The sequence below is a fragment of the Vigna angularis genome, chromosome 8 (assembly GCF_016808095.1).
Source record: "Vigna angularis cultivar LongXiaoDou No.4 chromosome 8, ASM1680809v1, whole genome shotgun sequence".
In the NCBI taxonomy this organism is placed as follows: Eukaryota; Viridiplantae; Streptophyta; class Magnoliopsida; order Fabales; family Fabaceae; genus Vigna; species Vigna angularis.
In genome coordinates this window covers 28,431,838-28,459,388 of record NC_068977.1, presented here as the reverse complement: position 1 = coordinate 28,459,388, position 27,551 = coordinate 28,431,838, and the positions used below count along the sequence as shown (strand labels likewise).

General features: G+C 36.6%; 4 protein-coding genes across 5 annotated transcripts; 1 reads left to right on the top strand and 3 right to left on the bottom strand.

Annotated features, from left to right (window-relative positions):
• Positions 1-373: 373 nt before the first annotated feature.
• On the bottom strand, positions 374-1,206 carry LOC128193665 (uncharacterized). Its single transcript, XM_052867709.1, has 4 exons — positions 1,013-1,206; positions 863-911; positions 687-782; positions 374-598 (listed from the first exon to the last, which is right to left on the bottom strand). Exons 1-4 carry the CDS (start codon positions 1,099-1,101, stop codon positions 509-511), a joined length of 324 nt encoding a protein of 107 aa, XP_052723669.1. The 5' UTR covers positions 1,102-1,206; the 3' UTR covers positions 374-508.
• LOC128193794 (uncharacterized) lies at positions 1,159-1,950 on the bottom strand. Its single transcript, XM_052867902.1, has 3 exons — positions 1,792-1,950; positions 1,446-1,705; positions 1,159-1,363 (listed from the first exon to the last, which is right to left on the bottom strand). Exons 1-3 carry the CDS (start codon positions 1,948-1,950, stop codon positions 1,159-1,161), a joined length of 624 nt encoding a protein of 207 aa, XP_052723862.1.
• Positions 1,951-11,513: 9,563 nt separating this feature from the next.
• On the bottom strand, positions 11,514-13,430 carry LOC108345398 (non-specific lipid transfer protein GPI-anchored 14). The gene is made up of 3 exons (XM_017583996.2): positions 12,838-13,430; positions 11,951-12,052; positions 11,514-11,828 (listed from the first exon to the last, which is right to left on the bottom strand). The coding sequence occupies exons 1-3, from the start codon at positions 13,172-13,174 to the stop codon at positions 11,692-11,694; spliced, it is 576 nt and encodes a 191-aa protein (XP_017439485.1). The 5' UTR covers positions 13,175-13,430; the 3' UTR covers positions 11,514-11,691.
• Positions 13,431-15,436: 2,006 nt separating this feature from the next.
• LOC108345345 (receptor-like protein EIX2) lies at positions 15,437-22,001 on the top strand. Of its 2 annotated transcripts, none has more exons than XM_052867708.1 (2): positions 15,437-18,510; positions 21,761-22,001. In XM_052867708.1, exons 1-2 carry the CDS (start codon positions 15,608-15,610, stop codon positions 21,813-21,815), a joined length of 2,958 nt encoding a protein of 985 aa, XP_052723668.1. In that variant the 5' UTR covers positions 15,437-15,607; the 3' UTR covers positions 21,816-22,001. The 2 variants fall into 2 exon arrangements, with proteins under 2 accessions (XP_052723668.1, XP_017439432.2); XM_017583943.2 differs by having other exon boundaries at positions 15,437-18,539.
• The last annotated feature ends 5,550 nt before the right edge of the window (positions 22,002-27,551 follow it).

The window sequence follows — 27,551 nt, the reverse complement described above, 5'->3', positions numbered from 1 at the left end:
ACGTCCGCTCTGCCTGAGGACGGACGTTTATTATAAACGTCAGCTGCATCAGGACGGACGTTTATATAAACGTCCGTTGCCTGAGGACGGACGTTTATTATAAACGTCCGTTGCCTGAGCACGGACGTTTGTTATAAACGTCCGCTGTCTGAGGACGGACGTCCATATAAACGTCCGCTGCTGTCTGAGGACAGACGTCTACCTTGCTGAGTTTTTTTGGTGTAGGCTGGGGGTGGGACGTCCGTATGTGCACAGACGGACGTCTATAGACGTCCGACTGTACACTAACGGACGTCTAGTGGGCGTTTTTTTTTTTAAAATTTGTTTGTTTTTTCAATAGAACCACACCTGAAAAACAGAAAAATGTCCCAGAACAATTCTCCAATAACATAAATATGCGTTTTATATAAACAAAATTCTACTTAATGTTCAATCCACTACCAAACTATTAACATAAAAATAAAACTAAAACCAAACAATGTTCAATCAAGAAGAAATATAACTATTCCTAACTCCATCTTTGTAGAAGATAAGCGGTCCACTCCTGCCTTATCTGGTTAATTGTGTCCTCTGTAATAGGCGATGTAGTCTTGAAGCGCTGCAAAATTCAAGAAAGATTCATTATTGTTTCATATATAGTTGAAGATGATTTTGATTTGTAATGTATTGAAGGTATACATCATTACCTCATTCCAGTCATCTGTAATGACAGCTCGAATGATGGTCTTAATCCAACACATCACATAGAAGCCACATTCCCATGAATCTACCTGCTGGTTACACTAAAATAACAAACTAAATAGTTAAAAATTTAGATCATTCAATAACATAAATGAATTAGAAACTATAAATGACTTACAACCTTTGGATACAAAATTTGAACCAATTGACCACGAGATTTACCAATAACTCTGTACAGATTGAAAACACAAAGTATAATTAATATGACTATTTTATCATAAAAGTTGAAGGTTAACATCAAATTGAAGTCATTTTTTGGAGAAACACTTACCCTTGAAGCATGGTTCTCAAGTCATTTTTCATCTTCCTGTGCAACGAACAAAACCATATAATTTTACATTGTTTGGGAATGATAACCATCAGCTGCCAGTGAGACCTATCACGAAGGACAAATAGTTATTCAACTAATTAAGGAAACTATAATAATAAACTGACCACATATAAAAACACGTACCCGTCAATGTATGGCACAAGGTATATGTCTCTTTTGGACTCATCCATCCACGTTTGCAAATAATGTTGTCTGTTTTGAAGTGTGTTACCAGACGGTTGAATGGTCTGAGGTTCAACAAATCCGTACATGGAAGACCGACCTTGGTCTACAACGATTGTGTCCATGTACCTAAAACAACAAAGTTAAGTCGTTAGAAACTATATAAGAATGTAAATAAAAGTAATATCAAAGACCAAATTGACTAACTTACATGCACCACAGCTGAATGATGGAAATATTCAACATCCTGTCTCCCTCAATCACCTCCAATGCATCAGAAAATGTGATATAAACTGGCACATGTGGGGGAAGACCAAATACCCTCAAATCCCAGTATAGTTGTAATGATGCTTTCTTCAATCTGGGTAATTTTGTCACTAACTTTGATATAGGATCATCCTCTGCTTCAGCCATGTCATCATCTTCATGTATGACTGTATCATGAATTGGCTGCTTCTGAGGACGTGTGAACTGAAGATAAGAATTTACGTGAAAGCTTTATAAACAATTATATGAAGACAATTAACATAGAAATACTAAGGAAAAAGACATTATACCTGTGGAGTCGCGATGTGGGACATGATCAATGCTCTAGGCCAGGCAATAAATGTTCCTATGGCCTCCCCCACAAAGTTAATTTCTGGAGTGGGTACAGGCACCTGAGCCTGGGGATCCCGAACCTCGTCAATGGTCACACGCATGAATGGCAACACCATGAATGGTCTCCCCTCCCTCAAGCACTCGTCCGACAGCCACAATGCGTGGGGGATCCCCATCAAGCAACAGCTCATATTGACCGCTATACTCATTGGGTTCTACAGCAGAGCATGATCCTCTAGTGCTGACACGAGGTGCTGTGGGAGTTTCATCGGCCCCCATGTGGCCTTGCGTCATGGAATGCAGCTTTTCTTCAAGCGCTCTTTGTATTTGTTTTTGTTCTAGTAGCTGCTCCATGAATCGTTGCTCCATTGATCTCATGCTTTGGTTGAGTCTTTCCTCCCACTGAAGATCCATCTGCCTCAGTGTCTCCTGACTCATTGATTGGGGGGTTTTCTGTGTAGGGCCAAAATAGTCACGAAGACCAATCGCCCCTGGAACTCCACGTACACGTCCTGGGTGCTCGGGCCTTCCAATGGCCGTTGTCAGAATGTCGTCCCTACCTTGGCCAGCAAATGTGCCCTGAGTCTGCTGCTCAACCAACTCATCCTGCACATAAAAAACCAAGTTACTTAGAAGACATGCTGTGATAGATACACAATCAAATAACTGCTTATAATTTGAACTTACAATTCTCTGTGAGATCAAGGCAGCTGAGGAAGATGTCATGTTCCCATCAGATTTAGTCCGAGCAGCCTTCCACAGCTCGTACCTAGCAGGTGCAGGTGCTAGGTCAGGCGACTCAAGTCCCAAGGCATCGGCTCTAGACTTTCTCAGTTTCTTCTCCAGTTTTGCATATCCACCTCGTGATAACAAGTGGGGTGTGTCGTTTAGCCTTTGTCTTTCTTGGGCGGCTAACCTTTTATCCTGTGAAAGCATGTATATAAGTAAGTCTAAAATCATAAAAACTCAATGAAAGATGATCTTAAGAAACATACCTTCCATTCTTCAGACTCTCTAGATGCACGAAACTGCATCCAATCCTCCTCTGTGAAGGTATAATGCTGAGATGGATTTTCATGTTGTCTATCTCCAAAGACATATAGTCGTGTCAGCCTTGTCTTGAAATCCCTAAATCTTATCGCTATATGCGATAACACTTTCTTTCTGATTTGCAATGTGTTTGGAATATCAAAATGTTGCTGTTTAAAACAAAAAACTTGTTACCAAGAGAAAAGTTAACAGATAAGTATATCACAAATTGCATGAAGTCTAAACATACCTGAACATCTTGCCATAAGAGGTTCTTGTCGACCTCTGGGACGTCATCCCAACATGCATGAAGGATAGAGACATGACTTTTTGCTAACTTGCCCAGATAACTCCTAAACCTATCAGCATTTGGCCCTGATGGATGACCTGATCTGGGGTCAATGTCAACATGCCTCCTCTGACCATCCACGCGTCCGGATGTCACATCTGCCACTCGGGTGACGCCTCGTCCACGTCTGCTCTTTCCCGATCCTGAGTCTGAGGCCGACATACCTGAAAAATTAGACAACGTTAGTAATAATTCAATTATGATGGACATACATATAAAGTCAATAAAAGTGAAAATATTAACCTATTAATTAATTGTTTTTTCCCAAATGCCTTCGTTGTGATCACTACGAATTGCTTGCATTACATCGGCAACGTCATCAACTGGGTCTTCAGTGGGTCTACATGCAACAGATGTTGTCTCAAGTATATCAAGAGAATCGTCATCATCATGTCCATGCATGTTTCTACCTTCTAAAACCACTGACCATTTGTTATTCGATGGATCACTTACGTAGAATATTTGTCTTGCTTGACTAGCCATGATAAATGGTTCATCAGTGTAATTCATCTTGTTCAAGTCTACCAATGTGAAACCAAGGTCATCCATCATGACACCAGAATTTATATCAACCCATTTACACTTGAAAACTGGTACTCTAAAAGTAACGTAATCAACTTCCCATATTTCTTGTATTATTCCAAAATAACTGATGGATGCTGTGATTGGATTTTTGTCTTTAGCACTAGCAAAGTGCACAGACTCAGCTTGTAGTGTGACGCCACTATTTTGAACTCTGCTTTTTTCATCTTCTACCTTTGTCTGAAAAGAAATATTATTTATATAGTACCCACCATATGTAATGACCTCTGTGTTCGGTCCACGAGATAACCTCAATAAAGTTTCAGAAACATGTGGAGTCGCATACACCTTTTTCTTAAACCATCCCAAGAAGGTTTTCACATGTTCATTAAGATGCCATTTTTCACTCATTTTTGGGTTTGCTGCCTTTATTTCATTAACGTGGTCAGAAATGTAAGGAATCACATCAACAGTGTTGTTTAAGACGTACAAATGAGCTTGGTCAATTTCTTTTCTGGTAACACTTTGAATTGTCACACCTCGAACACCCTTACCTTCACATTTTCCTTCGTTTTTGCTCTTGGGAAGACCGACGGGTTCACAAGATGGCATATAACTTGAACAAAATTCAATGGCTTCTTCTGCAACGTATCGCTCTATGATTGAAGCTTCTGGTCTATACTGATTCTTGACATATCCCTTTAAGATCTTCATGTATCTTTCAACTGGGTACATCCACCTTAAGAAGACCGGCCCACATATTCGAATTTCTCTGACTAGATGAACAATCAAATGTACCATGATGTCAAAAAAGGAAGGTGGAAAATACATCTCCAATTGACATAGTAGTCTTATTCCCTCATTTTCCAATTCATCTAAACCTCGAGGGTCAACAACTTTCTTGCAAATGGCATTAAAGAAAAAACTCAGACGTGTCAGAATACCCCTAACAGAAGGAGGTAATATGCCTCGAATAAGAACCGGTAACAATTGTTGCATCAATACATGACAATCGTGAGACTTTAAACCAACTAGCTTTAAGTCTTGCATAGACACAAGGTTACTAATATTTGAAGAATAACCTTGCGGAACCTTCACACTTCTTAAACAGTTACAAAAACTTTGTTTTTCTTTTTTGGAAAGTGTGTGACAGGCTGGGGGCAGATAGGTGCGTCTTCCTATTATCTGTGGATGTAACTCAGATCGGATTCCCATGTCAGCCAAATCTTGTCTTGCCTTTATTCCGTCTTTGCTCTTCCCTTTGACGTTTAATAAAGTTCCGATGACACTGTCACAAACATTTTTTTCAACGTGCATCACATCAATACAATGTCTAACATCAAGTTCACACCAATATGGAAGCTTAAAAAATATCGATCGTTTCTTCCAAATGTTCTTTGCAGAGGTACTTTTATGATGTTTTCCAAACACAATGTCAATGTTTTTGACTTCGTTGTACACCTCTTGACCATTCCGGGGTCTGCACACAACCTCATCCTCAGCACTTCCATTAAATGCTTTTTTCAATCTACGATAAGGATGATTACGAGGAAGAAATTTTCGATGTCTTGTATATACTGTCTTCTGACCATGCTTCAACTGAAGGTAACTAGTGTTTTCTTCACATATGGGACATGCAAAATGACCTTTAACACTATAACCGCTCAAGTTTCCATATGTTGGGAAATCATTTATAGTGCAAAACAACATTGCACGCAAACGGAACTGTTCCTGAACATGTGAATCAAACACGTCGATGCCTTCTTCCCACAACAATTTCAAATCATCAATTAAAGGTGCTAAGTAAACATCAATGTCATTTCCAGGTTGTCTAGGACCCGATATCATCATGGTCAACATCACATATTTTCTCTTCATGCACAACGAAGGAGAAAGATTGTAAATCATCAACATAACTGGCCACGAACTGTGTTTGCTACTTAAGTTTCCATAAGGATTCATACCATCAGTTGCAAGTGCAAGCCTTAAGTTTCTTGGATCTGCACCAAATTCAGGGAATTTGTCATCAATCTTTTTCCATTGTGGAGAATCAGCAGGGTGTCGAAGAAGATTATCGCACTTTCTTTCGTTAGAGTGCCATTTAAGGTTCTTTGCATCTTCTTTAACAGAGAACATACGTTTGAACCTAGGTATTATAGGCAAATACCACATCACCTTAGCAGGTGCACCATCATTACCTTCATTACCAGTGACTCTGTCAGATTTCTTTTTAAAACGGGATAAACCACATGTTGGACAATAGTTTAACGAAGCAAACTCCTTTGTGTACAAAACACAATCATTAGGACAAGCATGTATCTTTTGATATTCAAGACCCATTGGACATAAAATTTTTTTGGCCTCGTAATTACGAATAGGTAGAGTATTATTTTCTGGAAGCATCTCCTTCAACAACTCCAACAACTCGGTGAAACTTTTATCGGTCCATCCATTCCTTGCTTTTAAACTAAACAACTTTAAAGTTGAAGACAAGCGTGTAAAGTTTGAGCATCCTGGGAACAACGGTTGCTCTGAATCATTAATAAGAGTATCATACAAATTAGCCCTTCCAAAATTATCTTCACCGACATCACGTATCATGTCCTCTAAATGGTCACTCATCCATTCTTCCACATAATTTGTTCCTCGTGACGTGGTAGGCTGCTCAAGTACTTCTCCATGCCAAGTCCAAACTGTATAAGTCCTCATTATGCCATACATGAATAGATGGTCACGCACATTGCCTAAGTCTTGGCGTATTTGATTAAGACAACGCACACAAGGACAAAAATATGTCCCGTTGACAGACTTAGCATTTTGTTCAACGTATTGCAAGAACTGCGAAACACCCTTGTCATATTCTTCACTCATGCGACGTTCGTTCATCCATCTTCGATCCATACTATGTTCGTAAAATCATCAGTTCAAGTGTTTTAACTCTCACAAGGTTAGGCCCTACCCATTCAAAAAAATTAATTTTCATAATTTGCTCAGCCACGTGCATTGAAGTCTACGTCATAAAATTGATACAATTTCGGCAGCATTTCGCATTGGTCTCCAAAATACACGAAATGAGAGTAGTCAACGATGACCACAATCAAATATGCATCCGGAGAACAACACAAGTATATTGAACCGAAATTTCATCAATCTTATCCTTAAACTCCAATTGACATGGTATTTTAAATTATGAAAATTAATTTTCTCAAACTGTCCAATCAGACAATTCAAAATTTAACACAAACGATTAAAAGATTAATCGTTTGTCTTAAATTTCAAACGGGAACTAAGTGTCACTCAATGTATGGCAATAACTAATACACATTTTACACAATAACACATACATGCATACACAAAATTTAACAGTCAAAAACGTCCATACAGTAATACACATTTCGCATTAATCGTTTAACACAATAACATAACTAATACACATTTTACAGTCAAAAACGTCCATACACAAAATCCACATACATGCATACACAAAATTTTCAACCAACAAGCTAACCTGAAAAGTAGATTCCAAATGCGAAGGGGGGAAGTGGAGGAGTAAACGGCCTAACACGCAGTCCAAAAAGAGTCAAGGAAGCCGTCCAAGAACACGCAAGAGTCTGCAAAAAAACGGACCGAAAACAATTTTTAATCGGTTCAAATCAAAGACATTTCATCACAGAGCAATGTAATCGGATTAAATGTAATTTTAAACGGTCCAAAAGTGAGAAAACCAACCTGGAAACTCAACGGCGCAGCAGCAGAGACGGCGTTCGCGGGGAAGAAGACGAGTGAATGGTCTCGGTTCGCGGTTTCCATTTTAATGAACATAGACGTCCGAGCCACGTGGGCCGGACGTCTATAATATTATAGACGTCCGGCCCGCCACTAATATGACGTGTAACGAATTTAAAATTTGAATTTCGCGGGGCTTTAAACGTCCGTTCCCATGGCTCGGACGTCTATAATTTTATCAACGTCCGTCCCAAAACCGACGTCTAAAATTCTGATGAAAACCCTAAACGATTCAACTACATGTCAGTCCTCTGAACGTCCGTCCTGAGGGGCGCGGACGTCTATAATATTATAGACGTCCGCGCCCCACAGGACGGACGTTCAGAGGACTTAAAGTAATTATTACCCCAGCCACTCTGTCAGTCCTCTGAACATCCGTCCTGAGGGGCGCGGACGTCTATAATATTATAGACGTCCGCGCCCCCTCAGAACGGACGTTCAGAGGACTGACAGAGTGGCTGGGGTTAAAAATTACTTTAAGTCCTCTGAACGTCCGTCCTATGGGGCGCGGACGTCTATAATATTATAGACGTCCGCGCCCCCTCAGAACTGACGTTCAGAGGACTGACAGAGTGGCTGGGGTTAAAAATTACTTTAAGTCCTCTGAACGTCCGTCCTATGGGGCGCGGACGTCTATAATATTATAGACGTCCGCGCCCCTCAGAACTGACGTTCAGAGGATTGACAGAGTGGCTGGGGTTAAAAATTACTTTAAGTCCTCTGAACGTCCGTCCTATGGGGCGCGGACGTCTATAATATTATAGACGTCCGCGCCCCTCAGGACGGACGTTCAGAGGACTTAAAGTAATCATTACCCCATCCACTCTGTCAGTCCTCTGAAGGTCCGTTCTGAGGGGCGGACGTTCGGGCTCTCCCAGGACGGACGTTCGAGGTTAGTGAACGTACTAGCCACGCGCACGGACGTCCGCTCACCTTAGGACGGACGTTCCATGAGCCTTGAAAAACGTCCGTCCCCCTGGGACGGACGTCTATAATGTTATAAACGTCCAGCTCGACCCAGGACGGACGTTCAAGGATTGCAACGCGGCAGCCTTTAAAAACGTCCGTCCCCCTGGGCCGGACGTCTATAATGTTATAAACGTCCAGCTCGACCCAGGACGGACGTTCAGAGATGGACTACGGCAGCCTTTAGAACGTCCGTCCCCATGTGACGGACGTCTATAATGTTATAAACGTCCAGCTCGACCCAGGACGGACGTTCAGAGATTGACTACGGCAGCCTTTAAAACGTCCGTCCCCTTGTGACGGACGTCTATAATGTTATAAACGTCCTGCTCGACCCAGGACGGACGTTCAGGGATTGACTACGGCAGCCTTTAAAACGTCCGTCCCCTTGGGACGGACGTCTATAATGTTATAAACGTCCGTGTCGACCACGGACGGACGTCTATAGTTCCACTTATTTACTATTATGCCACCGGTCAATTATAGACGTTGGGGATTCGTTGGACGGACGTCTATTGGGGGACGTGAAAAGCCGTTTCTGCACTAGTGATTCTACTCTTACCGGCAATTAACAAACCTTATATTTTCATTATGAGTTTTAGGCTTTAACCATAATAGTTAGTATATTTTCTAAAGTTAGGAAATTATTATTTTTTAAATAAAAATGCAACACAACATGATATATAGGTTGATAATGATGATAATACTAAAATTTATGTTTAATTAAATTTTGGTTTAAAAAAATTTGAGTTCAATCAAATTCTCTCTATTAAGTTTTTTCTAACGTGTTAAATTGTGATGACAGTGTTAAATTGTGGACGTGTTTATGCTGGTGTGGATTATTTGATTAGGTAAAATTTTTATTTAAATTAAAGGATTATTACATGGCAAAGATTCTTAGGGTCTGTTCTTTTGAGGGGATTTGAGGAGAGTTGAGAGGATTTGAAGATAATTTTTTTTGTCAATTTTTTGAGCGAATTTGAAGGTAAATGAAAGTGAATTTGAAAATAATTTTTTTTAATTTGTCATGTCAATACAATTCTATACTAATTCTCTCAAATTTTATTTTCAAATTCATTCTCATTTACCTCCAAATTTACTCAAAAAAATAATAAAAAAAATTATCTTTAAATCCTCTCCCTCAAATCCACTTAAATCAACAATGGCTTTAGTGTTCTTCATTGCCGTGGAAGGGAAGTGAGGAATGTGGTGATCTGGTGAAACAGAGGATCTCAAGTTCATAAGTGGCAGCCATAATCGGGAAAACCAAAACACCAATAACAAAAAATGAGAAGCAAACGTTCCCAATCATTCTGACCTAAATTCTCAGGCCGGAAAGTCTCAGTTCTAAAGATGAGACGCAATTTTTGGATTTCAAGTTTCACATTCTTTTCCTCTATTTTTCGTGTCAGTAAAAGCTTGGTCACTGCAAAAGGGAAAAAGAGACGATACAGACACAGTATAAAATCTGAAAAACCTGTCTTCGCTTTGTACTCCTCCAACGGGTCAGATTCCTCCACTCACAGTAGCGCGGCGCGTTGTTCAGTTGTGGAAGGAGCATTTACTTTTCCACGTAACTTCAATTTAAATTAAAATACCACGTCATTTAAAAAAAATACAGTTAAATATCTCTTAACATCGTTTACCAAAACTTATAAATATATAGATTTAATTTTAATAATTTAAAAAACAAAAACTCATAGGACTAACCGAATATTTAAACCTTAAATTTTAACTCTCAAATTTAAGTATTTTTAATATATGTGATATTAACTTTATGTGTCTTAAATACTTAAAATTTTATATTTACTTAAGAAGAAATTACTTTCTTACTTCACGAATATTTCTATGATAATAAATTATTTAATAAAATTTATTGATAAAATTTGTTGGTAAATTAATTTTTTTTATTGATAAATATTTTTATCAATAATAGACTTATAGGTAAAATTTGTTGATAAAACTTGCTTGTAATTTATAATTTTTTTACCAACAAATATTTTTTATTCTAAATTCCATCGATAAAAGAAATGTCAAAGTTTATGTTTTTCATTTCGTGATAAAATATATTTATAATTGAATTTTTTAAAAATTTGTTGACGATGATTTTTTTCTTAAATCTATCATTAAAATATATACCAACTTTTTCGTCATATTAAGTGAAATATTTGATGTAAATTTTTGAGAGATAAATGAGAAAAAGAAAAGACTAAGAAGAGAAAGAGGAGGATAAAGATATCATAACAGAAAACACAACATTAATGATGGATGGAGGTCAAGGTAACACTGATGAAAAAGAAAATCACGATATATAAATATTTATCTATAGGTAAACTATTAATGGATTATTCAATTTGTTAACAAAATTTATCGATAAAAATTTTATTAACATTTTTTATTATTATTAGTAATTTTGATTATTTGATATTTAAGTTTAGGATTTAAAATTTAAAATATCATAATATCTATCAATTAAATAATTTTGAATGAATTTTTCTGATTTATTGTTAAAATTTAGTGACGAATATTTTATAATTAAATTTTTATTTCTGAGTAATATTGATTCTATCATACATATATATCTCAAATCTTTTACTTCCCAATAGGACATCGAACGGGTTAATTTTTCTGTTAGTATTTAAAAAATTCTAATTGACCAATATTTGGAATAAACTTATTAGCCTATTTGTTAAGAATTGTTGTTAGGATTTATCTTGTGAAATTATAATCCTATCTTAACATTTTGAAAGTCTAGGATAGGTGTTAAAATTTTCAAAGTTGATAACAAATATATTTTTTAATCTTTTCTCAAAGGTGTGAACCATAAAAGAAATATGTGAGAAAGAAGGGTATTTAAGTCGAAACAATGCTGAAAAAGGTAGACAAAGGAAAAAATATCACCATAAGAATGTATGAAAAAACCCTCTTTTTGCTGAAAAAAAAATACTCAAGAAAAGGGAAAAGGAAGAACTGAGAAAGTAAAAAAAAAAAAAAGTTAGAAAGAGTCAAAGGAAAAAAACTTTAGAGTTGACGAAGTAAGAATCCTTTCTCATTGAGTCAACTATTGTAGAATTATATTTCGTAGGCAAGTTTGTAATGACAGATAAATGTAGCAGTTGTAAACGTACTCTGCTCAAATTCTGCATAAAATTTAACAATCTTCAATATTTTCATAGACAACGTATTTGGTAGTATCTGACTGAGCTCAAAAAACCCAAATTACAAGCCCTGCAACTGCAAGAAATCTTTCTAACAATCTCTTTCCTTTATAAGATGCATCATTCTTTGCTGTGTCCGTTTCATGAGTCCCCTGGTTTCTACCATTTTCAGAACTTGCTCTAGCTGAATAACAAAACAACACATTATAGATAAATGCAAATTTTAATACTACATCATTAAATCCAACTCTCAACAAAGTCAAAAATAATATCCAAAAACGAATATTTCTTTGAAAGGATCACTACCAGAGGAACTGGGAGAAGGACGGGCAGAGTCACCATTGGAGTTCTGACCCTTTTGATTAAAAGCTTGGGCTTCCCGTGATTTAGGATCCAAGTGCAGAAGTGCTGCTCAAATAATTTCAAACAAGAATTTTTTTAGATGAATCAAATCTCCAATATCTTTAATTTTCTGAGTTGAAAAATATCAGAATAATTTGTGGACACTTTTAGAAACACTTTTTCTCTTTTTCAAACATGTCATTGTTTATGGAAAATTAATGGCTTGATACCAAGCAATCAGTTTTTGTTCAAAATATAGAAATTTTAGAATTTGTTTTAGGTTTATCAGGATAATGAGTTTCGTTTCGTTCTTAGAACCGGAAGTCTAATATATGTAGGTTTTAGATTAAACTTGAAGCACATTTAAGAACATAAATCTTAATTTTGTTCCATTTTATTTCACTAGACTCACTGTCCTACTATCTAATAATAAGGTGGATAATTACTGTATCTAATTCTATAAATATAACATCTCACCAATATTACAAGAAGATACATTGAATATTTCTACCTTAAGCACCCAATCAGTTTTTTCTAGAATAGTTTTCAAAATAATTGTTTTTTTCTTTTTGGAGAAAAAAAGTAACAACTAGAAAATTCTTTCTCTCATCTTGTTTTGTACTGTATTCATCTTATTCAAGCTCTCCTTCAATCTCACTCTCTGTACCAACACCATTTTCCACAATCTGTCTGAAAAGTAAAATCAAACATACCCTTAAAACCCCTTTTTCCCTCTTAATGATATATTGTCATCAACTTATGAATGATAAACCATTCATTGCATAGAAAATGGAACAAGACACAGTAATGTTGTGTTCTTTAAGGAAAAGGAAAGTTTGATTTGAACATACCAGGACACTGGGAGAGATTATCAGGTGTTTTGCAAAGAGAGGGGAGACCAACAGCAGTTGTAATATTAATCTTCAAGCCAAGGTCAGGATCATCCCTGTCTTTGAGAATAACGCAGATGCACTTCTTGTTGCTCTTCAAGGCTTGTGTGAGACCACTGCAACAATCTGCTGTTGGTGCTCTTCCCTCACCACCCAAATATGGCAGACACGTTGCAACCCCTGTCAGTGATTCTGCACATTTCTGTTTCTCTTGAGCTGACTCCCCCTTTGCATGCATAACCAACACCAATGTTATTGCTAACACTAGTATGTGTGGCGGTGCAGCTCTGGAATACATTTTCAATTCAGATGAATGAATGAGTGGGTAGAGACAGATTATATAGACTTGTAGTTATAGGGTATGAAAAAAGATTTATGATTAATACACACAACAGGGTTATAGGTAGAATTTGTTAAGTTGTAGTGCTACTACATATGAAATGTCTTGTTCATGATTGAATTTATCAGATGGTTTTGTAGTGTAATGTTGATGGGTATTCCCACCAAATGTTTGAGAATATGGAAACTGAGAAGAAAAAATATTCTAAGGTTGCAATGTGAACTCACAGAAGCATTCCAGCTTGTAGACTAGTATCTGAATAATTTCCAATATTGTATAAGCAAGTTGTCCACTACCAGTTTATTTTATTGTCCACTGTAATTAGGCCTTTCTGGACAATAATCACATGCCAATTTTTTACGTGTTTTTTATCTTCCAAAGTACATCTTTCCAACACTAAGAGTTGAAGCCTTTCATTTTATATGTTCACTTTGCTAATGAAAGGTGTAAGGTCCAGTACAAAATGCTGCCATCAAATTTGAGAAAGAATAACCATGGGAAATGAAAAAAATATATGTAAGTTAGATACATACGTGATAGACAAAAACAGTGTTAAATCAATTGAAAGTTTTACGTGAAAGTTAAATGTTAGACAATTACAAACAGAAAGGAACTGCTCTTGCTGGGTTGCGTTGAACATTGAGCAAGCATTTGAACTTATTTGGTGAAAATATTCTTTTTATGTTTTGTGTATATAGAAGAAACAATGAAAACAGTTTATTTTCACTGTTCCTTGTACCAACTTCTGAAGAAAATGAAAATAAAGTAACATCTTGCAGTTAAAAGTGAAGACATTTGTTCTTCTAATATGAATAAAGGAAAAACATGCATAAAGATTCCAAAATTCCTCACCAAACTTTCCATGTTTGGTCCCCACACCACACCCAGAATGACCTAGTCCATCATATCAATGTTTTTTCCTAAATATTATTATGGTTAGTTTGAAAAATAAACCACACTAGGGATCTATTAAAACTTTTTTTAATTATTATCCAATCACATTTTTTTTTGGTAATCATTTTAAAACTATATTTAGAAAAACTTTATTAATTAATAATCTAAAGATTACACTAACATAATAGCATTGATGTTATATGGCCATTAAACTCTTTATAATTTGTTTGTAATTTGATTTTTTTAAGTTATAACGGATGTTTAATTTATTTATATAAATCACTGGTATCTTTTTACAAGTCATCTAAAACCACAATAAAAAATTACTGATTAAGTGGTAGTAGTTGGAATATTGCCATTGCTTTATCCACTACAATGTGCTACAACTTGCAGTTAATGGGCAAGTGGAGCTTGCACATAATTTGTCTGCATAGCTTTCACACCAGTCACCAAAAGGTAGTTGCAGTTTATGTAGAAAAAAATCATGAAATCCATAACTGGAAACAAAAAGAAGTTCACCAAAATGGAAAGCACTTGAAAAAATACTTATGCTACTTTCAATAATGGGTTGGTACATGAGTTTTTGTGCACCCATTACATATGCACCACTAAGTCAATTTCTACCGCAGCATTTGGAATTATGTGAGATTTTCAGACACCAAAACAAACGGTTGAAGACCGAGTTCTTTGAAATTCGATATTGTACCTTGAAATTCGATTTCTTTCCACCATAATAATAAAAGGACAAAAGTTGAAGACCGAGTTCTTTGACGTAGAATCCAAAGTTACCAAACCAGGGCATAAAACATTGACATGAACACTGATTGCAAGTTTGTATAATTTACGGCAGTGTCCACTGTTGTCTTAATCATTGTCTTAATAACATTTCTTACAAGTTATGTTCAAGGATTTTACACGTAGTTCTTCATGCTTTTGTTTAAACTGGTATATAATCCATGGTTACGATTAAAAGTTTCACATCAATTTAAAAATAAGACCAATTTAATATATAACTGAATTTAAACTTTATAAAAATAAGACAAATTTAATATATAATTGAATTTAAGCTTTATCCTATGTACTAATTTTGTGAAATTAAGTTAAAGTTAAAATTTTCTTTTTAACATAGTTTTATAATCATAAATTAAAATTTATTTTAGTGATATTTTTTTGTTTGTAGACTTATTATTCGATTTGCTATTAAACCATTATCGACTATCGACTTATATCTAGTGCAAAATTTACGACAAATCCAGATGCGGTTAAAAATTCAATAATCCGCATATTATCAAAATAAAATTCAATTTTGATTGAATATCAGCACCAGTAGCACTTACATAACTTTCTCTACATTTTGCACAAAATAAACTAGTACATAGTAATGGATGCCCGATTAGACACTTTTTAATCTTAAATGACTCATATTCTAGTCATATACATCACTACACAAGTCTGCAACCACCATTGGTGGTACAGAATTTCACTTGCAAACCCTCTATGATATATATAGCCTTTAGTACTAAATTCCAAGCACCAGAAAACTTTGGATTCAGTTACTACTTCCTCATGGAAGTGTCATATGCAACTCTATTTCTTCTCTTGATTTTGTTGACAACACTCCACTTTAGAGAAAGCATGGTAGCAGGGCTCAACATAAGTTGCAGTGAGAAAGAAAAGAATGCACTGCTCAGCTTCAAGCATGGACTAGCAGACCCTTCAAACAGGCTTTCATCATGGTCTGAAGAAGAAGATTGTTGTTCATGGGCAGGGGTTCGCTGCAACAACTTCACTGGTCAAGTCATGGAACTCAATCTTAACACATCTGTGACCTCTCCCTATAGGGAATTGAGTGGTGAGATTAGTCCTTCCCTGCTTGAACTAAAATCTTTGACTCGTTTGGATTTGAGTTCAAATTATTTTGTTCTTAGTCCAATACCAAGCTTCCTAGGCTCAATGAAGAGTCTTAGATACTTGGACCTTAGCTTAAGTGGGTTCATGGGACTAATCCCTCACCAACTAGGAAATCTATCAAACCTGCAGCACCTTAATCTTGGCTACAATTATGCTCTTCAGATAGATAATCTTAATTGGATATCAAGGCTTTCTTCCTTGGAATACCTTGATTTGAGTTATGTAGACCTTCACAAAGAAGCTGATTGGCTTCAAGTACTGAGTGCACTTCCTTCTCTATCAGAACTACACTTAGAGAACTGTCAAATTGATAACTTGGGACCACCTAAAGGAAAAACCAACTTCACATATCTCCAAGTCCTTGATCTTTCAAATAATAATCTCAATCAGGAAATCCCTTCATGGCTATCCAATCTCAGTACAACTCTTGTCCAACTCGATTTACACAGTAACCTTTTACATGGAGAAATCCCACAACAATTGTCAAGCCTTCAAAACATAAAAATTCTAGGCTTGCATGGCAACCAACTCGGTGGAGCACTTCCTATTTCATTAAGTCAGCTCAAGCATCTTGAAGTTCTAGATCTCAGTAATAATACCTTTATTTGTCCACTTCCTGCATCATTTGCAAACTTATCATCCTTGAGGACTTTGAACCTGGCTCACAACCGGCTGAATGGGACCATTCCTAAGAGTTTTAGGTTCCTCCAAAAGCTGCAGATATTAAACCTTGGAGCTAATTCTCTGACTGGTGATATGCCTGTAACTCTTGGAACTCTCTCAAATTTAGTGACATTAGACCTTTCATCAAATTTGTTGGAAGGATCACTAGAAGAGAATCATTTTGTAAAACTTCTGAAATTAAAGGAACTGCGTTTATCTTCAACAAACTTGTTCCTCAGTGTTAACTCTAGATGGGTTCCTCCATTTCAGCTTGAATATGTTTTACTCAGCTCCTTTGGAATAGGGCCCAAGTTTCCAGAATGGCTGAAAAACCAGAGTTCTGTCAAGGTATTGACAATGTCTAAGGCAGGTATTTCAGATTTGGTTCCAAGTTGGTTTTGGAATTGGAGTCTGCAACTGGAATTCCTGGATCTGTCAAACAATCTGTTAAGAGGAGAGGTATCAAACATCTTTCTAAATTCCAGCGTCATAAACCTGAGTTCTAATTTGTTCAAGGGTAGATTGCCAAGTGTGTCTGCAAATGTTGAAGTGCTGAATATTGCCAATAACTCAATTTCTGGAACGGTTTCTCCCTTATTATGTGGAAAGAAAAGTGCTACTAACAAGTTAAGTGTGCTGGATGTCTCAAATAATGTCTTATCTGGTGATCTTGGTCAGTGTTGGGTTCATTGGCAAGCCTTGGTGCACTTGAACTTGGGTTCTAACAGCTTTTCTGGTGAAATTCCACACTCCATTGGGTATCTGTCTCAACTTGAGTCTCTGTTGCTAAATGACAACAGCATTTCAGAATATATTCCTTCGACCCTGCAAAATTGCTCTACAATGAAGTTTATTGATATGGGTAATAACCAACTTTCTGACACAATACCAACTTGGATGTGGGAAATGCAATATCTAATAGTTCTTCGTCTAAGATCCAATAACTTCAGTGGCAGCATTACTCAAAACATGTGTCAACTTTCTTCCCTTATAGTGCTGGATCTTGCCAATAATAGCCTGTCAGGATCCATTCCAAATTGTTTGGATAAGATGAAGACAATGGCTGGCGAAGATGACTTCTTTGCCAACCCTTTGAGTTATTCATATGGCTCTGACTTCAGTTATAACAACTACAAGGAAAGTCTTGAGTTAGTTCCCAAAGGTGATGAGTTAGAGTACAGAGACAACCTCATACTGGTGAGAATGATTGATCTTTCAAGTAATAAGCTGTCTGGAACAGTTCCACCTGAAATTTCGAAGCTATCTGCTTTGCGGTTTTTGAACTTGTCAAGAAACATTCTATCTGGAGAGATACCAAAAGACATGGGAAAAATGAAATTGTTAGAATCCCTTGATCTCTCATTAAATCACATTTCAGGTGAAATCCCTCAAAGCTTGTCTGATTTGTCATTCCTCAGTTTCCTGAATCTATCATACAACAGCTTATCTGGCAGAATTCCCACAAGCACCCAACTTCAGAGCTTTGAAACACTTAGCTACACAGGAAATCCTGAGCTCTGTGGTCCTCCTATAACAAATAATTGCACAAGCAAAGAAGGGATATCTGAGAATGCTACTGTTATACATGCTGATGGAAATTTCCTTGCAACATCAGAGTTTTACATTGGAATGGGAGTTGGATTTGCAGCAGGATTTTGGGGGGTTTGCAGTGCTATTTTCTTCAACAGAACTTGGAGGCATGCTTATTATGATTTTATTGACCACTTGAAAGATGTGATTTATGTCACCATAGTTTTGAAGGTTAGAAGGTTACTTGCTCAGTCAAGGGGTTTCCTTTCAGCTGCTAACAGGAGAGACATTACAAGGTGATTTCTAGCCATAAAAATATGAACAGGTATACCTTGTATCAGTTTGTATGATGTTTTCTCTCTGTTTAGTCGCTTTCATTGGTAATACAAGCTTTTTTATGTTAGGAGAACCGAAATAGTGCATGATTTGAGTGTAAAATTTTGTTTTGAATTTACAATGCGTCAATGAATGATCAAGATATATTCTTAACGAAAACGCTTCTTTAACAACGTTTTCTTGACACAGTTTTGACAACGTCACGTGGCGTTTGTCCATTGGTTGATGTTTAAAAAAAAATAATGAATAGGTTTTTCATCAGGCGAGGGCATTATTGGTAGGAAAAAATACAAAATTTCGTTTCGAGGTTTTCCTATTCATTGTTCATTCGCAGTTTGCTCTCTTATCTCTCTCGCTTTTTGTCATCTCTCTCGTTCTCTCATCTCTCTTTTTCTCTTATATTTGTCCTTTTGAAACCTAAAGCCTCATCTTCTCGTTGTCTTGGACGTCCGGCTTGTGCACCATTGAAGCCCTCTCCCGTATTTGCCTTGTGCGTTCTAGCTGTTGTGGCTGCGCCGTGTTTTTTTTGGTACGTGAACTTTGTGCCGTCTACCATCTTTCTTCATTAAAGACACATTTCACTATCTTCTTCAGGAGGTTGTTAAAGAGAACATTTAACAAGGGTGCACGTAATTCTTCAGTGGAGGTTGTGAGGAGAACATTTAAGAAGAGAACATTTAAAGACACATTTATGACTTCTTGGTCTCAGTGACTTCTTATGTCCAACATTGGGTGTCCAAACATGACTTCCCAAACTAAAATCACACTTAAACAACAAAATCATACCAAAACCATTGAATTTATGCCAAAAATATAAAAATTTATACTATGGTCACCTATGTTACCACAACTGGCTCCTGCAGTACAAGTTTCTATACAAATCCCACTTTTTGTTCGTGTAATCGCTTATCAAGGACTTGTAATCGATTACAAGTGTGTTTTTTGGTCCAGAAGTTTCAGGACTTCACCTAACTTGTTCAACTCAACAAAATTGTTTTTTATGTTCAACATTGGGTGGCCAAACATGACTTCCCACACTAAAACACACTTAAACAACAACATCACACCAAAATCATTGAATTTATGCCAAAAATATAAAAATTTATACTATGGTCACCTATGTTACCACAGCTAGATCTTGTAGTACAAGTTTTTATACAAATCCCACTTTTCGAACCACACCCAAAGTCACGAACCAAACGCAATTTCACTTTTCCATGAAGACATTGGAGCATTTGTCATCGAGAAGAAAGCGTTGCGAACTGCAGTCCAATGCCTCACCGCCACCAAGCCACACAAACCCTCAGCCCGAACTAGCTCCATGATCTGATTCCTACCACCAGCTCCATATTCGTCGCCTCGAGAACCCTCAAATTTTGCTGCACTCTCCAAGGCGAAATAAACACTCGAACCCTAAATCTGCAATCCCTGAACCTGCCATGCTCGGACTCGCTTCGAAGCACGGCGTTGCGGTTATAGCGTGCAACCACAAGGAGGAGAGTGCTTTGCATGAGAAAGCTGAGGTCCATGATAGAGATCTTCACATATCTCTTCTTCTGCTGTTACGGAACGATGGAAGGCAGGAAGAGGCCAAGCGGTGAGGGAGAAGAAGACGGGAACCGAACGACTGAAGACTACCGAATTCCTGAAGGCAGTGTAGCTACCGAACAGCTGAATGCTACCGAACGGTAGAATCATGAAAGTCGATCGGTTGTAGTGTTTTAGTATCTTATTAAATAGTTTGTTAGTTTTGTTTTTATTTTCTCTTTGTATATATTCTTTGCTTCCGCTGTAACTCAATATACTTTTACTTGAATTCATTCATTATTATTCTTTTCTTTGAAGCTCTTTCGCTACTCTCTTTCTCAAACACTTACATGGTATCAGACCGAACGACCTCTTCCTACCTTCCACCGATCGGTAACAATAGAAGAAGAGATATGTGAAGATCTCTATCAGTCCAGGAAGTGTCGTTTGGGGAAAATGTTTTGGATTTTGAAGGTAGAGATACGAGAGTATTTGTTCCCTTTTTCAAATTTAAACTCGAAATTGTTTCGATGATTGAAAATAAGTGTTATGTAATTGTATTAGATATATATACTCCTTCATTTTGTTATAAGCTCAGTGGTGCTCGGTTTTGAACCAAGCGCTTGGTCTTAGTAGTGCTCGGTTTCGAACTAAGCGCTCGGTCTTATAATATTTTTCGTAATGTATCTGCATTAGGTATTAAGAGTGTTCGACCAAGCTCCATAGTGTTCAGCACTAGTTTGTAGTGTTCGGTTTAAACTCTTAGGTCTCTGATAAAAACTTTCATCATTTTCGGTTAGGTTTAATTATATGTATTCTATAGTATTCCATACATTCTTTGAGTTATCTCTAGTAAAGACTTTTCGGTCAAAATTGTTGTGTATCTAGTAGACGTTCCGTATTATCATAAGTGTTATGTTTCTGATGAATCTTATCTCGTATGGACCGTTCGGTCTTGTTCTGTGGATAAGTGAAAGACCGCTCGGTCTTACACCAAGTGTTCGGTTATGTTAGTATAAAAAGTATTCTCTTGTTCGTTCCTACTTCTAAGACTGAGGTTATCTATTTCAGTTCTGTTCTAAGATGGGATCTAGTTTTTATTGGTTCGGTTTGACTGTATTGATGATGAAATATGATGGTATTTAAAATGTAATATGAATGGAATAGTATGGAAATGAAAGAGTAATCTAGGGAGGAATATCTCAGGATTGGTTATTGGAATGGTAGAGTATGAATCTGGTTATGCTTAGTTGGCGTTTATCCTGATATTCTGTGATTACTCATTCTCAAGTAGAGAGGAGTAAGTCATGTGTGAGAATGACAGGAGGTCCTAGTCCATAAGGTGAACTTGGGCGGAACGGACTAACCTCGGGTGGAACCTGTTGAGGGCATCCCAGCTATTACATCACCCGGGTGCAAAAACGTCGTAGCTACACATAATTCATACAGTTCAGACAGTCAGAGTAAAGTGGTCGGTCATTGCATGCATTGTTGTATGATTATAGTTGGAAATGTATGATTGGTTGTTGCATGATTGACCTATTGATTTATCTCAGAATTGTGTGAATTATATGTTTTACTGAATTAATTAAATTACATAAGCTTACCCTACTTTCCTGTCTTGTCTTGTTGTCCGTCCGATTATTTTTCCTATTGCAATGATCATCCTGTGGATGTGAGCAGAAGGGGACGATTGTTTGCTGGAAGAAGCTTTGGAAGAAGTGGAAGTGAAAGCTAAACCAGAGGACTGTTCGGTCGTTATAATTGGTTCCATTTTGTATAACCGATCGGTGTAAGCTTAGTCTTGGAACCGTTCGGTCTAGACTTTTGTTTTGTAAAGTTTAAATTCTGGAGTATTGTTGTAAGGTCGTTCGGTCATAAACGTACCTCTTCTCTTTCAAAACTGAACTGTAATATTTTTAATTGTGAGTATTCTATGATATAGTTTTATACTGTATTTTTGGAATGTTACATTAGTTAATTGAAAAATTATTTTGATTGAATAAAGTTAACCTGTTTAAATATATGATTCTCGTTTATTTCTTTCATACATTCTCATATAATAGATTACATGAGGAAAATAAATATATTTGGTTTCATTTTCTACATTTTCTTCTTCTCATAATATCCTAATTTGATAACTCTGGGTTGGACTACTTCCATTATTTTTTCTTTCTTATCTTTTTGGCGTGCTTAATTTTCTAATTTGTAATATGGACGAGGAATAAGAAATCCATGTATATAAAAACACATTTAAAGTGTAGAAAAGAGTTAATAATGTTCGGATAAACTTAAATTTTAGGGTTTTATTAATAATTTTGTTTAAATCTTATTAGTTTTTGGGTATAGTAATATTTAGTTTGATTTGATAGAGATAAAATAGAGATACATAGTTATGATTTTTGGTTTATTTAGGTACAATATTATTTTATGATAGATTAAGCATATTTTATATTTAAGATAGTTGATATTTTATTTTCAGAATTTATTTTTATTTCCATAATATTGTAACTATCATGGCTATTTAAAGACTTTCAATTATCAATGAATAACATACTCAATTTTAGGAAAATATCAAAGTGTGTGTAACGTAAGATTTTCTTAACAGTGGTATCAGAGCTTTATGCTCTGAGTACCAAGATAGAGCAAAAGAGAGATAGGAGAGAGTCAAACACCTTGAGAGAAAAAAGTGAGTGTTTGATATTTTTTGGGAGAAAGATGGCAAAGGTAGTCAATGGTAAAGCTGTCAAAACGGGTAACCTGGCTTGACCCAGCCGAGCTCACCATGGGTTGATCACTTAGTGAGCCAAACCAACCCAGCTCACTTATTAGCAAGCTGAAAAAATTTGAATCCGGCCCGACCTACCACGGGTTGGTGGGTTAAACGGGTTGGCTCACTTGCTCATTTAATTATAAGTTTCTTTAAAATAAAAAAAAATAATTTTTTTAATTTAAATCTAATTAAACGTCACACTAAAACGATGTTAAACTCCAAAGACAATTAAAAATAAAATAAAAAAAGTATCATACAATCCAAGCATAATCCAAAAACATGTACAAAGGGTGAATAAATAAATTTTTAATATTGATCATTTTGTATCACTTGTCCATTTATAATATTAGAGTCTTGAATAGATAAATCTATAATATTTTTCTCCCTTAAAACATCTTCTTCTTTATCACCATCTACAATATAATAAAAAATGCTAACTAATAATATTAAAACACAAATTAATAAATAATTAAATTAAATTAGGTGGGTTGATGAGCCAACCCGACTCACCACAGGTTCAACCCGGTGACCCGGGTTGAAAACTAGCCCGCATAAAATAATTACATTTTTTTCAAACCCAACCTAGCTCAAACCTATGGTGAGCCGGGTTGGTTTGCGGGTTACAACCCATTTTGACAACACTAGTCAATGGGATGAGTGTGCCACGATTTTCGGAAAATACCAATTACGACAATTGGTCTTTGCAGATGAAGGTTCTTCTTGGATCTCAAGATGTATGGGACATAGTGAAGGACGTGTACAATGAACCCGCTAATGATGAGCATCAGAAGTGAACTAGATTGCTGCATTGAAAAATACACAAGTGAAAGACAAATCGACTTTGTACTTTTTGTATAATATAGTGGATGAATCTGGATACGAGAAAATAGCTAATGCAAAGTCAACAAAAGAAGCATGGAAAATTTTGAAGGTGGCATACAAAGGAGATACCTGCGTGAAGCAGGTTTGAGTACAAGGTCTTAGAAGAGAGTTTGAACATATGGAGATGGATGAAAATGAGGGAGTTGTCGAGTTTATAGCTCGAGTGCAGAAGATGGCCAACCAACTCGGAATGAACGGATAAGAGGTTCCTCCTAACCGGGTTGCGGAAAAGATCTTGAGAAATCTGACGGATGATTTTGAAAGTATCGTGGTCACTATTGAAGTGACAAAAGGATTTGTCAACTCTCACTACGGAGGAATTAGTTGGGTCATTAAAAGCCCACGAATTGAGGAAAAAAGAGAAAAAGAGGGAACTCCACGATCAAGCACTACAGGTATAGTTTGACTCGAATAAAACTAAGATTACTCAAAGCCGAGGTCCTGGCGGCAGATGGCGAGGAAGCCAAGGATGAGGTGGACATGGCCAAAGTAATTTTGAGAATGATAGTGAAGAGGAAACCGATCAGCAAAATTGGAGTGACCGAGGACAAGGGAAAGGCCGAGGAAAAGGCCGATGAGATCGGTCAGGAGTTGAGTGTTTTCAGTGTGGCAAGTATGGCCATTATGCAAACGAGTGTAGATCAAGCAAGTGCTACAATTGTGGTAAGGCAGGCCATATTGCAAAGTATTGCAAGGTAGAGACAAAGAGGGAGACAAATCTCCTTATTGAAGATGTAGAAGAAATGTTGTTGGTAAAGAGCTTGGATACAATGGACATGAAAAATTCGATCTCAATAATGGATGAAGTGATCTCGGTAAAAGATGTGACAAAATGGAAAAAGAATTCAAACAAAAAGATGAAGAGATTCAGCGGATAAGGAGGCTTCTGGATGAAGTTAATGAAATTATGAATAAATAGAGGGTTGAGCTTGAGGAGATGAAGAAGACGACTCTTGAAAAGGAAGAGAAAGCATATAGTGCTCTTGAACCAGATAAAAATAAGGAAGAAAAAGATCAAGAAGAGATGAAGGCTGATGAGATTTCTACCAACTCGGTATGGTATCTAGTTACTAGGGCATGCAATCATATGTATGGAAACTATAACATTTTTTTTATCAAAACATCAAGGTGGAGGCCAAATTTATATTTTTCGGAGATGACTCCAAGGTGGTCGTGAAAGGGCGTGGAATATTCCGACATATGCAGAAGAATGGACGGGTTGGAGATATTAGAGATGTCTACTATGTTCCGAGTTGAATAACAATATTTTAAGCATGAGTCAGATAATTGAAAAAGGTAATTTAGTTTTTATGAAAAATCAGGTACTGTATTTAAAGGATAAGCATGGTCGTCTAACAACCCAGGTAAAAGCAAAGAAGAACCAGTTGTATGAACAAGAGCTAAAAATCTTGGAGAGAAGATGTTTGAAACAAGATATGATAAAAATCTTGGAGCTAAAAATCTTGGAGGAAAGACCCAATGTTGGTGTCATCACCAAGTTAGGTGAAGTCCAGAAACAGGTGTAGGCCATTTTGTCTCTTGGCTTTCAACGAAATAAAACAAGGTCTAGACTTGTTTCAGGACTTCACCTAACTTGGTCATGACACCAACATTAGGCCTTTCCTCCAACAAAGACCGCCAAAAACCCAATTTTCAAGTTCTACTCACACTTAAACATTAAAAAGAATTCTCATTTATTCAAAAAATATGAAAAAATTACGTAAAATGTCTTTGACTACTTATGTTCCCATAGCGGGTTCCTACAACACAATTTTTTGTACAAAACCAGATGTGCTGACTATTTTAATGATAACTTTTTTCACAGACCTCCAAATGATGTGATTCGTGTTTTTATTAAAAACTAGACTCAAAAATTTTTCCAATAACTATGATAACGGTAATTTTTACCATTATCTTTGAACCAATTTTCATACCAAATCACCCCTTTAAAAGCTTGAAACATGTTTAATCCTTCCTTTTTAGCTAAGTTTGTGAATAAATTTAGTGCATGCTTTACATATAAGTTTTCATCATTAATTCCTCAAATTTGTAGGCATTTTGCATGTATTGGAGAAGTACTTATCTGCTACGAGTGGGAACCAAGGAAAAGATACAAAAGCAGGAGGCTAGAGGAGTAAGGAAAGCAACTCGCGCCCGGGCGTGACAAAGGGGCGCCGGGCGCGACTTTACAGAGAACCTCGCGCCCGGGCATGACAAAGGGGCGCCGGGCTCGACTTCACAGAGAGTCTCGCGCCCGGGCGTGAGAAATGGGGTGCCCGGGCGTGACTTTTCCAGAGACTTTCACGCCTGGGCGCGACTGAGAAAGGGGGCTGGGCGCGACTTTTGCTGACCTGGAACCCTAGGCCTATTTAAAGCATTCTGGAACTGAGGGTGTTATCTTCTTGGCGGCTGAAGCTTGGAACACATTTTTGGACCTCAGGGAGCTGGTTTTGGACAGTGGGAACTCTCCTTTCTTCCTCCTTGGATCCCCATTCATCCATTTTTCTCCATTGTAAGCTCAAGTTCTCCATGACTACGGAGAGCTAAATTCATCTTGTTGGGAAATGATGTAGCTACGAAACTTTCATGTAAATGCACTTGAGTTTAATGAATTTAAGCTTCTTTCATTTGATTGTGAGTGTTTAATTTCCTTCTCTTAACGCTTGTTGTGACTTGATCAACCATAACATGAATCTTAGATCTGCTTGATATTGGGAAATATTGTGCGGATCTTGAACTGGAATTAACACCTATGGGAGATTGTATCTAGGGATGGAGCTTGACCCTTTAGTTGTCGTAAACCTCTAATTGTAATGCGGATGAACTTTCTAGGTTACCAAGGGATTGGGGCTGCAAAAGTGAGTCTAGGCTCTTTCTACCAAGGAATTGGGTCTGAGTATAATAGGAAGGTTGACAAAAGCAATTAATTGAAGAAGTAGTAATGTGCATTTGCATGATAGTGTAGTAATTACAATCATTCTCCAACATCTCAAATCCATATTGTTTCATCATCCATTAACCACTTTCAATCCTTTAGTCTCTAAGAAGTTCATTTTATCACGTATATATGAATTGAAATTTTATTGCACTTGAATCATATCAAAAAGATGGCATTCTTAGTCTAAGTTAGTTAAATTATTATACGATTATAAAGTGTTACGCGAGTCTCTTGGGAAACGATATCCGGTCTTACCGGTTTATTACTTAGAACGATTTGGTACACTTGCCAGAAAGTTAACAAACTACTAATTTGTAATTTTTGGACATCTGAGTAGGTGCAGTTTATTCGTTAAAGTTAACGATTTATATATTTCTGCCAACTCTAACCTTTGTTGGTTGTTTTGTTCTTAACTTTCTCAATCGAACTCCAAATGAGTTGATTCTTGTTTTGTTGGAATCTAGACTCAAAAAGCTTTCAAATGACTATCAACCCATAATTTTTAGACCACTGTACAAGATGCAGTTAATTTCCCAAAAAATGTTTTTCTAAGCTTCCTAAGTTTACAAGTTATTTTTTCATGTTTCTTATTTTAGATGGATGAGTGAGTTTAATGATCATTAGGGGTGTTTAGTGCACCAATAAACACATTAGACAATTGAATTGTTGAGTAAAAAGGTCATTTAAATGCTTTGTTATAAATGGTTAAAAAATAAAAGTCTTTATAAAAGAATTTAAAATATAAAGCTCTAATCTAATATTATATATATATATATATATATATATATATATATATATATATATAAATATATATATATATATATATATGGGGTTTGCTAACGCGCGTACGCCTGTTTTTCAGTTGGTACATTTTAGCAATG

Coding starts and splice junctions, on each gene's coding strand:
- LOC128193665 (XM_052867709.1), bottom strand. CDS start 1,101: ATGGTTATCATTCCCAAACAATGTAAAATTATATGGTTTTGTTCGTTG. Junction 783..862: donor TTCAAATTTTGTATCCAAAG/GTTGTAAGTCAT, acceptor TTGTTATTTTAG/TGTAACCAGCAGGTAGATTC. Junction 599..686: donor TTACAGATGACTGGAATGAG/GTAATGATGTAT, acceptor TGAATTTTGCAG/CGCTTCAAGACTACATCGCC.
- LOC128193794 (XM_052867902.1), bottom strand. CDS start 1,950: ATGGTGTTGCCATTCATGCGTGTGACCATTGACGAGGTTCGGGATCCC. Junction 1,706..1,791: donor CCCACATCGCGACTCCACAG/GTATAATGTCTT, acceptor TCTTATCTTCAG/TTCACACGTCCTCAGAAGCA. Junction 1,364..1,445: donor ATCATTCAGCTGTGGTGCAT/GTAAGTTAGTCA, acceptor TTGTTGTTTTAG/GTACATGGACACAATCGTTG.
- LOC108345398 (XM_017583996.2), bottom strand. CDS start 13,174: ATGTATTCCAGAGCTGCACCGCCACACATACTAGTGTTAGCAATAACA. Junction 12,053..12,837: donor TAATCTCTCCCAGTGTCCTG/GTATGTTCAAAT, acceptor TTATTTGAGCAG/CACTTCTGCACTTGGATCCT. Junction 11,829..11,950: donor TCCTTCTCCCAGTTCCTCTG/GTAGTGATCCTT, acceptor TTTGTTATTCAG/CTAGAGCAAGTTCTGAAAAT.
- LOC108345345 (XM_052867708.1), top strand. CDS start 15,608: ATGATATATATAGCCTTTAGTACTAAATTCCAAGCACCAGAAAACTTT. Junction 18,511..21,760: donor AACAGGAGAGACATTACAAG/GTGATTTCTAGC, acceptor GGATGTGAGCAG/AAGGGGACGATTGTTTGCTG.